This window comes from Acanthochromis polyacanthus, chromosome 18 (assembly GCF_021347895.1).
Source record: "Acanthochromis polyacanthus isolate Apoly-LR-REF ecotype Palm Island chromosome 18, KAUST_Apoly_ChrSc, whole genome shotgun sequence".
In the NCBI taxonomy this organism is placed as follows: Eukaryota; Metazoa; Chordata; class Actinopteri; family Pomacentridae; genus Acanthochromis; species Acanthochromis polyacanthus.
In genome coordinates this window covers 22904164-22916280 of record NC_067130.1, presented here as the reverse complement: position 1 = coordinate 22916280, position 12117 = coordinate 22904164, and the positions used below count along the sequence as shown (strand labels likewise).

The 12117-nt window shown below is 48.1% G+C and overlaps 1 protein-coding gene and 1 long non-coding RNA gene across 6 annotated transcripts in view; one reads left to right on the top strand and one right to left on the bottom strand.

Moving 5' to 3' along the window:
- The window catches only part of LOC127530785 (uncharacterized), a 186643-nt gene that overhangs the window by 20908 nt on the left and 153618 nt on the right, over positions 1-12117 (bottom strand). The window lies entirely within an intron of this gene.
- The window catches only part of LOC110971393 (excitatory amino acid transporter 1-like), a 28486-nt gene that overhangs the window by 7750 nt on the left and 8619 nt on the right, over positions 1-12117 (top strand). For both annotated transcript variants that reach the window (XM_051938243.1, XM_051938244.1), the window contains exons 2-3: positions 9323-9465; positions 9548-9685. In XM_051938243.1, coding sequence (XP_051794203.1) covers positions 9327-9465; positions 9548-9685 — 277 coding nt within the window. In that variant the 5' untranslated portion in view covers positions 9323-9326. The remainder of the gene's footprint in view (positions 1-9322; positions 9466-9547; positions 9686-12117) is intronic.

Genomic DNA, 12117 nt, shown 5'->3' with positions numbered 1-12117 from the left:
ATTAGCTCAGTGATTCTGTTTGGCTCCTAAGACAACGGGATGTTTCACATCATCAGGCAGGTCTGTTGCCCAGCACAGTCTGCCTCCCACTCTGATCAGGCCCTGAGAATCGAGTTACGGGGCGAGCTTCAGTAGTCTGCTGTCAGACGGGACAGGCTTCCCCTTCTGCAGACACTCTAGCTCCTCAGGGAAAGAGTCCAGCTGTGCTCTTCGCAACACAAGCAGCTCCGCTTCTGCATAGTCAGCAGCATTAAGATTCTTAGTGTCGGGGAGGTCTTTGCGATGCCAGAAAAACGTCTTCCGTTCCAGGTCCTCCAACGAGAGACAGTCGTCCAAGTTGGGACCTTCAGCAGCCGGGGTCTGACTTAGTCCATAGAAAAGGGGTCGCTTCAGCTCTGGTTTGCCTTGCACCTCCATCACAACCGGTTCGCTCGGCCATTCCTCTTCAGACTGCAGGAGGAAGTCCGGACCATTGCTGTAGAGGTTTGCTTGTGACAGGGTAGAGAGAGTTACTCCTCTCGTAATGACGTCTGCCGGGTTCCGTCCTCTGTCAACGTACCTCCAGCACTTCACACCCACCAGGTCTTGGATTTCTGAAATCCGTGTTCCCACGAAACCTTGTATGTGCAGGATTGGGATTGGAGCCAAGTGATCACTGTCATCGAGTCTGACCACATCACAGTCTCACGTAGTGACAGAGTGAGGTCTTCCCTGCCACCTTGGCCAGCTGGGCTCCGACGAGTGCTGCACAGAGCTCTAGGCGGGGGATGGACTGTTGTTTCCGGGGGGCAACTCTGGAACGTGCCAAGACAAAGGCAACATGAACGTTGCCAGTTCCGTCAGTCACTCTGAGGTACACTACTGACCCGTAGACCGTCTCGGAGGCATCGCTGAAGACATGTAGATCAATCTTGCTATTGTCCATGTCGACTGTTAGAGGGAGGTAACTCCTGGGGAGGGTGATCTTGTGAAGCATAGGAAGCTCCTCCTCCCATTCTCTCCACTTCTGGGCAAGGTCGCCAGGGACAAGGTCATCCCAGTCTTGCTCCTTTGTCCACAGTTCCCGCACCAAGACCTTGGCTCTGGTGGTGAAGGGCAGGATATATCCTAACGGATCATATTGACTGGTGAGGGTGCGATACGTGCTTCTTCTGGTAGTCGGTTGTGTCTCTATAGGGGTGCTCCGATAGTGCAGAGTGTCTGTTTTGAAGTGCCAGATGAGGCCCAGAGTCATCTCATGCGCTTCCTCGGGACCCTGCGTCACCCAGGTCTCGCTGCTTGCAGCCTTGGCTTCAGGAGGGAGCTGACTAAGGATGACTAAGGATTGCTACTCGCCCACTGGTGTAAATCGAAACCCCCCTTGGCCAGTAGGGTCCTCAGCTCCATAACCAGCCTAATGGCATCTCCTTCGGTGAAGACACTTTGTAAACAGTTGTCTACGTAGAAGCACCATTCAACACTGTGACGAGCCTCCTCCGTTGCCTCAGGGCCTTCCAAGACATGATGCTGTAGCGTGATCATTGCGCAGCACGGGCTACACGTTGTCCCGAAAGGAAACACCTCCCCATGGTAGGTTGAAGGGTGTTCATCAGTAGGATGATCTCTCCACAGGAACCTCAGTAAGGGCTTGTCCTCCTCCAGAAGTCGGACCTGGTGGAACATCCCTTTTATGTTTCCGCTGATGGCCACACAATCCTGACGGAATCGCAGGAGGACTCCGAGAAGGGATGGTCCTAGAGTGGGACCTGGGAGCAGACATCTATTGAGACACTGATCGCCAACCTGGAAGCTGCAGTTGAAGACCAGCCGGTTCTTTCCATTGTGGCTAACTTTGTGGTGCGGCAGGTACCAGGCCTCCTTTGTGTTTTCATCCCTACTGTCAAGTTTCTTAACATAACCAACGACCACCAACTTGTTGATCTCCTCTCTGTAGATCTTGGCTTGGTGAGGATCTCTGGCCAGTCTTCTCTCTGTGCTCTTGAGGTAGTTGTTGACAACCTCCTTTGGGACATGCAGGGTTGGCATGTCCTCTCTTCTCAGGAGTGGGGTGGCGTACCTCTGCACTCCTTCGATGTTCACTCTGACGGTCTTCTTCTCAAGGAGGGCCACAGCGTACTTATCCTCCTTCGATCGCACCACCTCCTTCTCTTTCTTGAATGGCAGGGTGTCTAACTGCCAGAGCTGCTCCACGTGACTGAGGAGGGCCGCGTCTGCTGAAGTTGCTTTACTATAGAGGCACTGGGTCGGAGCAGGTCTCTGGTTGGAGATGTGAAATGGACCTTGCAGGGTCCATCCCAGTCTGGTTTTGATGGCGGCAGGACATCCTCTGGGTCCCAGGTAGACGGTGCCGACTGGTATGATGAGGTCGATGTGGTCTGAACCGATCCACTGATCGGTGGTATTGGCAGATTGCGGAGGTGCCGGTGTTTCTCTTGGAGCTGTGAGACGGGGTAGTCATATTGTGAAAGTGCGATCTGCGGACTGGTGAACATGTTGCTGATGGTGTACTGTCTGTCTGGTTGACCAGCCGGTGAGATGGTGAGGGCGACCTGCTTACCGCTGAGCTCTTTGACATCTCGACGAATCGTGCGGACGGTCAGCACTTCTCGGGGGCCCCGGACACCCAGCTGAAGAGCTGCTGAACGTAGGAGCAGGGTTTTCTCCGAACCGTCATCAAAACAGTGTAGGTGTCCAGCATCCGTCCTTGGTAGTGTAGGTGGACTCGCACTATCTTCAACATAACTTTCGAGCTCCCGCTCTTAGCAGAGTCCACATACATGACCTTGGACTCAGCATCAGCGACCTTCTCCTTGGTCCATTGGTTGACATCATGCAGGACGTCCAAGTGCACAGCAGAACAACGACCACATTTCATTTTCAGGGTGCACTCTGACGCTCTGTGACCCTTGCGAGCACACCTCCAACACCTTTGGTCCTTCTGGATCCAGTCTCTTGCTTGGGCCGTGCTCAGTCCTTTGAACGCCTCGCAGCTCAGGAGCCAGTGTTTTTTTGTCGCAGTAGTGACAACGTGGACTCTTCTAGTCTTTAGTCTGTTTTGAGACACCTCCCTTGCCGGTGGCTTGTGACGGTTCTCGTTCTGGCTCTCCGGCTGTGTGCATTACTGTTGCGGTTCTTCCTTGACCCTTTGCTTTGCTGTCTCTCTTCTCTCTTAGGGAAGGACCTGGGAGGAGTGCATCCAGGCTGAGACTGCAGACCTCATCCTTTAGAAAGGTTGCAAGGTCGATCAGGGATGACCCTGGTTTGTTAGGGTGGAGTCGATTCTGCAGGCGTCTGAACCTCTCCTGTCTGAATGGGGGGAGCTTCTCCAGGATACGCTTCACACTTGAGCTGCTGTTGAGCTCATAGGATCCCTCCTCTCCCTGGCACCTCAGCATCCCCACTAGGTTTTGCACCTTAACGAACAGGTCCTCCAGTGCTTGGTTGTCATGGACCGGGGGTAGTTTCTCAATGATGGAGATCTCTGTGAGGACGAAGTCCCAGGGGCGGCCGTAGTGGTCATCTAGAGCTGCTATGGATTCTGAGTAGGGTTTGTCAGACCAGCCGAATGCTGAAATCATCATGCGGGCCCTGGGAACTTTGACATGTTGCAGCAAGATGGTGTGTTTGTACCTCTCATCACAGATGTCAGCGAGAAGGGAGTTGAGGCACATACGCAGTTCCAGGTACTGGGCTCTATCTTCCACCTTGAAGTCAGGGAAAGTGGGCAGGGCGACGTACGGGAACACAGGCTGGTGGTTAGGTAAAGCAGGGATCACTGGAGCCTGGTTGCTCTTAGGTGGGGGTTGACGACTCAGGGGGGGTGTCATGATGTCAGCCTGTGTAGGTCCTGACCACTGGGGAGCCACTGTGAGGGGTGTTGGGGCTGGAGGTTGCTGATCCCTCGAAGGGAATGTAAAGTTGGTTGGGGAGAGGGGCTGAGACTGAGGGTCCAAGGTCGGGACCTGAGAGGGGGGGCGCCGTCCACTTCTGCTGCTCTACTGCCAGTCCCTCTAGGCGGCGGCTAAGCGGCCCGTTTCCGTGTGGTTCCTCCGAAATCTGGTCCAGTTCATGCTCCTCCCTGCCGTACGCCACTTCACTCTGGTGATCTGGAGAATGTTCTCCTGAAGGCCTCCTTGATGTCCTCCTCACGGGTCGGGCTGAAGAGTGCGGTGTGAGACTCTGAATGACTTCGTCAATCAGCTGCATAGACTGTCTCATGGTGCTGTCACTCTGTTTCGCTAGCTCCTTTGCAGTTTGGTCGTTCTGTTGCGCTAGTTGTAGCATTGCCTGTATCACGGCCTGGGTCTGCTGCGATGTAGCGTGAGATTGTATCTGTTCCCTCTCCAGGGTGATCTTAGCCTGCCGGGTCATAACCTGAGCCTTCATGCGCTCCCACTCCAGGGCGGCCTCCTCTTGATGCCTGATCATGTCGAGCAGTTTGCCCCTGGAGTGTTCACTACTAGCTATACTAAATCCTGATCCAGCTCGAAGGACTAAAAATTGTAATGACGGCTACTGAAAGTGAATTAAATTAAGCTAAGGACTGTAAATTAACTGAACCCAAATACGGTGCTGTGTATAGCCACCGGTGTACCCTATGCACTTGTGATTAAATGTGAGCACTCCACTAAATAAATGGTAAGTGCTTGTATTTATATAGCGCTTTTTATCCAAAGCGCTTTACATGATATATCACATTCACACACTAATGGCAGGAGCTGCCATGCAAGGTGCCAACCACGACCCATCAAGAGCAATTAGGGGTTAGGTGTCTTGCTCAGGGACACCTCAACATGAGCTCGACGGGCCGAGGATCGAACCAGCAACCCTCCAGTTGCGAGACGGCCACTCTACCCACTGATCCCTGCCGCCCCATAACTAGGGGAGGGAGACAGAATGTACTTATAACAACAATTATCTATACAAGAATAAGCAGAACAAACACACAATGCAATATAAAAACACACAATGCAATATAAAAACAATCAAATGTACTTATTCCCAGCTAACTCAACTTAGACTGAATTACCTAACTAACTAAAGAATACCGTTGCGGCCGGGTGGAGCTCGTTTGATGAGATGAATGTCCTGGAGGCAGAGGAGGCCATGATGATAGTTATGATAGCTGCTGCACTGATACCTGTCTGCGGGTGAGGCGGAAGGAAGCGGGGAGGCGAGGCGCCGCTGTCCTGGAGAAAGACGATCCACTAGTGGTGACGATGTCCGCCGAAACGCCGACTGTCACCCGCTACCTCATAGACAACGGCCGACGATATGAGCTAACGCTACCAGTTAGCCCGCAGCAGTCCTCCGTTCTCGTTAACGGCAGGAGACCAGGCATAAACTAACCGTGACGTCACCCATTGGTTTCAACGGCGAGAAAATGAAGCCCGGATTTTGCTACTTCCTGGTCGCCGTTTTGGATTTTTTCGAGCCAGTGACGTAAAAAGCGTCATCAAACAGACTGGACCGGAGAGCAACTAGGGGCAGGATTGGCTGAGAACTCTCTTATCCCGCCCACGTTTTGCCGCAGAGGCTTCTGTTGCTGTCTATCAAGTATAGCCACGCCCCCTGGCTCCGCCAACTTTAACGATTTATTTAAAATTCAGTATTGATTTATTTTAAGATCGGCCCCCTGATCTCTCATTTTGACCATGAAAACTAACGGGGAAAAAATCCTGAGCTGTAGAAAATCAGTCTATCAAATTTTATTTTTTCCAAAAATGAATTGGGGTCTATGGAGAAAAAGCTTTTTGGAGCCAGCCCTAGCGGACGGTGTGATATTGCAAGTTTTTGACACTTCCGGATTTGCTTCAATTCTGGAGCCAGATGCTACGTCCATTATATATACAGTCTATGCAGGAGACGATAGTAGCTAGTGCTACCAGTCTATGGTTAGCTGCAGCAGTCCTCCTCGTGAACGCACACCAGGCGCACTATGTTGTTTCTAGATCTGTCAGAGTCCACGCCGCTCAGCGACAGTTTCAGACTGCATTAAACGAAGCACAGTCCACGAAACGAAACATTGCACTTCCTCTGTGCTCCGTGTTATGTCCATACATACACACGTGGACAAAATTGTTGGTACCCCTCAGTTAAAGAAGGAAAAATCCACAATTCTCACTGAAATCACTTGAAACTCACAAAAGTAACAATAAATAAAAATTTATTGAAAATTAAATAATCAAAAACAGCCATTACTTTTGAATTGTTGATTAACATAATTATTTAAAAAAACAAACTAATGAAACAGGCCTGGACAAAAATGATGGTACTTCTATAAAAGATTGAAAACGATTTGACCAGAGTGACATGATTAACTCAGGTGTGTCATTTAATTGACATCACAGGTGTTTCCAAACTCATAATCAGTCAGTCTGCCTATTTAAAGGGAGACAAGTAGTCACCCTGCTGTTTGGTGAAAAGGTGTGTACCACACTGAACATGGACAACAGAAAGCGAAGGAGAGAATTGTCCCAGGACATCCGAAAAAAAATTATAGACAAACATCTTAAAGGTAAAGGCTATAAGACCATCTCTAAACAGCTTGAAGTTCCTGTGACAACAGTGGCTCATATTATTCAGAAGTTCAAGACCCACGGGACAGTAGCCAACCTCCCTGGACGTGGCCGCAAGAGGAAAATTGATGACAAATTGAAGAGACGGATCGTTGGAATTGTATCCAAAGAGCCCAGAGCAACCTCCAAAGAAATTAAAGGTGAACTCCAAGACCAAGGTACATCAGTGTCAGATCGCACCATTCGTCGTTGTTTGAGCCAAAGTGGACTTCATGGGAGACGACCAAGGAGGACACCACTGCTGAAAAAAACTCATAAAAAAGCGAGACTGGAATTTGCAAAAATGCATGTTGACAAGCCACAAAGCTTCTGGGAGAATGTCCTTTGGACAGATGAGACCAAACTGGAGCTTTTTGGTAAGGCACATCAACTCTATGTTCATAGACTCAAAAACCAAGCATACGAAGAAAAGAACACTGTCCCTACGGTGAAACATGGAGGAGGCTCAGTAATGTTTTGGGGCGGCTTTGCTGCATCTGGCACAGGGTGTCTTGAAAGTGTGCAAGGTACGATGAAATCTGAAGACTATCAAGGCATTCTGGAGAGAAATGTGCTGCCTAGTGTCAGAAAGCTTGGTCTCAGTCGCAGGTCATGGGTCTTCCAACAGGACAACGATCCAAAACACACAGCCAAAAACACCCAAGAATGGCTGAGAGAAAAGCGTTGGACTATTCTAAAGTGGCCTTCTATGAGCCCAGATCTGAATCCCATTGAACATATGTGGAAGGAGCTGAAACATGCCATTTGGAGAAGACACCCATCAAACCTGAGACAACTGGAGCTGTTTGCTCATGAGGAGTGGGCCAAAATACCTGTTGACAGCTGCAGAACGCTCATTGACAAATACAGAAATTGTTTAATTGCAGTGATTGCCTCAAAAGGTTGTGCAACAAAATATTAAGTTATGGGTACCATCATTTTTGTCCAGCCCTATTTCATTAGTTTGTTTTTTTTAAATAATTATGTTAATCAACAATTCAAAAGTGATGGCTGATTTTGATTATTTAATTTTCAATAAATTTTTATTTATTGTTACTTTTGTGAGTTTCAAGTGATTTCAGTGAGAATTGTGGGTTTTTCCTTCTTTAACTGAGGGGTACCAACAATTTTGTCCACGTGTGTATGCAACCAAGCAAAACTGTCCCACAATGCAATGAGAACGCCTCAAAACATGTCTGAACCACGAGCGACATTCAATTACATCATAAAAACAAAGGACAAATGACTTCTCGAATACATTCAAAGAAAGTAATAAACAAATAAATGGGAATGGGGTTGCTACACTCCACCATTAGTATGCCGTCAAATTTGGGTCAGAAGTCGCGTGCGCGTAACAATCTCTCTCGCGCGTGAAACACGTACCCCACGCGAGTGGAAAAAAGTCTCCACGGGCGCAAAAAACACTCTGCACACACGTGGCAATGTCTCCGCGCGCGAGGAGTCTCTTATGCACGCGGAGACATTGCTACTCGTCCGTGTATGGTGCCATAATTATCCGTGGAGCTCTGATTTACGCGTGTGGAGAGAAGACTTTTGACTTTTGGGCGGATACCAGTGCTCGCCACAATCTCCCTATGATTGGCTGTCTGCGACAGCAAGAACTCACCCCCCACATGGGATGCCACTGTATACGGCTGGAGCCCCTTTGATGCTGCTGCCGCTGTTATGCAGCTCCGCCGAACACACACAGAACCGAGCCCGGATCTCCAACTGCCGGTGGGTAAGTGTCTCCACGTATTTCTGGCTCTAAATGGGAGGTCTCAGTGCTCCATTGCGGGGCTGTCAGCCTTTACTACAGCGAAGTTAGCTCCATTGCTAACAGCAGTTACCCAGATGGACTGACCAGAATCGGCCCAGAAGCCCAGCGTGTCTACACCCCATTGACTTGAAATGTACCCCTAATTATAGAATCACTCTTAAACTCCCTGTCAGAATCACTGGAGTAGGCAGGCTGGGCTTCTGGGCCGATTCTGGTCAGTCCACCTGGGTAACTGCCGTTAGCAATGGAGCTACCTAACGTCTAATCGCTGTACTAAAGGCTGACAGCCCCGCAATGGAGCACTGAGATCTCCTGTTTAGAGCCAGAAATACGTGGAGACACTCACCCACCGGCAGTTGGAGATCCGGGCTCGGTTCTGTGTGTGTTCGGCGGAGCTGCAGAACAGCAGCAGCATCAAAGGGGCTCCAGCCGACTGTGTCATTTCCTCTCTTGTATACAGTGGCATCCCACGTGGGGGGTGAGTTCTTGCTGTCGCAGACAGCCAATCATAGGGAGATTGTGGCGAGCACTGGTATCCGCCCACAAAGGGTCAAAAGTCTTCTCCCCGTGCGCGTAAATCAGAGCTCCATGGATAATTATGGCACCATACACGGACGAGTAGCAATGTCTCCACGCGCGTAAGAGACTCCTCGCGCGCGGAGACATTGCCATGCGTGTGCAGAGTGTTTTTTGCGCCCGTGGAGACTTTTTTCCACTCGTGCGGGGTACGTTTTTCGCGCATGCGAGAGAGTGTTACGCGCGAGAGAGAGTGTTACGCGCACGCGACTTTTGACCCAAATTTGACACCATACATTAGGGGCAGGGGAAACTCATATAAACTATGATCTAAACTATATTTAAACTCTTATAAAACTAATGTGAGCCTTCACTACATTATGCATACTGAAGTCCCACAGTAAGCATTAGTACATGATTTTCTTGCCTCCTGGTATTTCTCTACACTCTCCAATTTCCTTATTTTTAGCAGGATGCAGCGCATCAGGGAAGGCATTCACATACGCACTATGAAGGCCAAGAGGAAAGTGGAGGAGATCTCCAAAGAGGATGTCCAGGCCTTCCTCAAGAAGAATGCCTTTGTCCTCTTTACGGTCGGAGCAGTTGTTATAGGTGTGTATGTCTCAGTAAGCTAACATTTCAGAGTTCCCTTAGAGAGATGCAGAGAAGATACACTCTGTTACTGCCCCTGCAGGTATTGTTCTTGGATTTGCACTGAGGCCCTATAAGATGACCTATCGAGAAGTGAAGTACTTCTCTTTTCCTGGAGAGCTGTTAATGAGGATGCTTCAGATGCTTGTCCTGCCTTTACTGATCTCCAGTCTAATAACAGGTACAGCACATTCACACATTTCAACAGTTGATTTATGGTCTTTAGTTCATGTGTTATAAATGCTGCAAATATCAAACTGTAATAGCTCTTACTGCTCTTAGTCAGTTTCCTCTGAAGTAATGTTTTCATCTCTGTACTGTACTGAAACGAAAAGATGACAGGTAAAAACAAAAATAGGACTGGCAAAGTAGCTCTGATGGGCACAGCTGCTGTAATCTGTCTTGAGCTACATTCATCTGATCAGCTTAAAGGCTAAATTCTAATTCATTTGTTTTGATCCAGCCTGTTCCTTTAATGTTTGAGATAATATTTGAACAGGTCAAAATAAATTCAATAACATGAAAGCTACTTGCTAAAATGACAGATTCTTGCTCTTTTTGGGAAACACAAGCAAAATGTTAATAAGTTTTTAATATAGAAATATAAATGTCGCAAAATACCATTAACATTTACCAAATGAACAACAAATATGAATTTTAATCTATGCTGCATGAATTGAGGAGGGAGACAGTGTTCCATTTTTAGATTCAAGGGAAATTTGATTAACAAATCATCCAAGATTTTTACATCTCGAAGATTAGAGAAAATTTTCAGGATTCTGAAAATACCTTTTGGATTTTTTGTGTATTGTATAGATTTTTGCACAGATGGATGAGGTGCATAAGTCTGGAACTTTAATATAATAACAATGCATAAGAGGCAAAGTAGGGCTGTGGTAATTAGTGACAGTTTCAGACCATCAGTGAGAGGCCAACCTTACCCCCCACCCCCCCAAGTGGTGAAGAGATTCCCACTGATTCACTCACAGAGGAGACAGAAAGGAAGAGATTCAGTTTCACATTATCAACTTGTTTTTGCAGATGAAAGTGCCAGTCAGAGGTTAAATTCATTGTCCATCCATCCATCCATTTTCTATACACCGCTTAATCCTCATTAGGGTCACGGGGGGCTGGAGTCTAAGCTGACTTAGGGTGAAGGCAAAAGACACCCTGTACAGGCCACCAGTCTATCACAGGGCTATATAAACAGACAAACAGTCACACTCACATACACACCTATGGACAATTTAGAATCACCAGTTAACCTCAGCATGTTTGGAGGAACTTTGGGAGGAAGCTGGAGTACCATGAGAAACCACTCATGCACAGGGAGAACATGCAAACTCCATGTCGAAAGATTCAATTCAATTCAATTCAATTCAATTCAATTTTATTTATATAGCGTCAATTACAGTCAAATCGTCTCAAGACGCTTTACAGAACCCATATGCCTGACCCCCAGAGCAAGCCCAAAGGCGACAGTGGCAAGGAAAACACCCTTTTAACAGGGAAGAAACCTCGAGCAGAACCTGGCTCTATATAGGGGGGACCCATCTGCCTGCTGGCCGGGCGGGTTGAGAGGGACAGAGGAGGGCAAGGGGGAGGGATGGGAGGAGAGGGAGGGGTGGGAAAGCAAGGAAAACACAGCACACATTTGGATACATGCATGACAGGATATGTGACACAGACAAAGTATAAGCTAACATTGAAAACTGACTCATAGTTTACTCTTATGATGTATGGCTCTGACATAAAACATACTCCATATATAGCTAGCAGTAAAATTCAAACAGTATGTAAGTTAGCATAACAAGTATAGTGAAGGCGATGCAGAGTTGACTGGTGGAAAAAGGGGAGTTGGAAGCAGAGGGCTGGAGGAAGGTCAGCAGCAGCATCCCACAGTGGACATGATGGAGACTAGACCGGCTGGTGGAACATCGACCGCAGATCTGAAGCATCCAGCTCTGGGACCAGGGACACTCGGAGAAATAGCACAGGGGGAAACAGAGTGAATGTACTGCAATAACGGTATACATATTAAATGTAAAGGTAGATAGAGAAGGGCTCAGTGCATCAAGAGAAGTCCCCCAGCAGCCTAGGCCTATAGCAGCATGACAAGGGGTAGAACGAATGGACGTCCAAGAGGGAGTCAGCTGTGCCAATGAAGACACAAGCCGAACCCCTGTGGGTCACCCAGTCAGCCCCAACTATAAGATTTGTCAAAAAGGAACGTTTTAAGCCTGGTCTTAATGATGCCAGGAAGGCCAGGACGTGATCCAGGGATCTTCTAGCTGCAAGGTGAAAGTGCAAACCACCAAGCCACTGTGCAGCCCTAGATTAATTATTTACATAAATTTACATCTGGTGATATGCTCTCAATACTTGAATTAGAGTGGTGGGTAATGTGAAGCTCTGCTGTGCTTTTAATTGTCTAGCTCACATCAGTACCACTACTTGTAGCCTTGGCCAGGCTAGGAAGTGGAGTTAGGTCACCTTTCAACCTGCTGGGTGGATCCTTTTCTTCTGGCTGTGGTCACATTGCACAGGCTACATTGCCTTTACACCTGGCTGATCCAATCACTTTCCAATTCCATGATTTGATCATTAGACTTT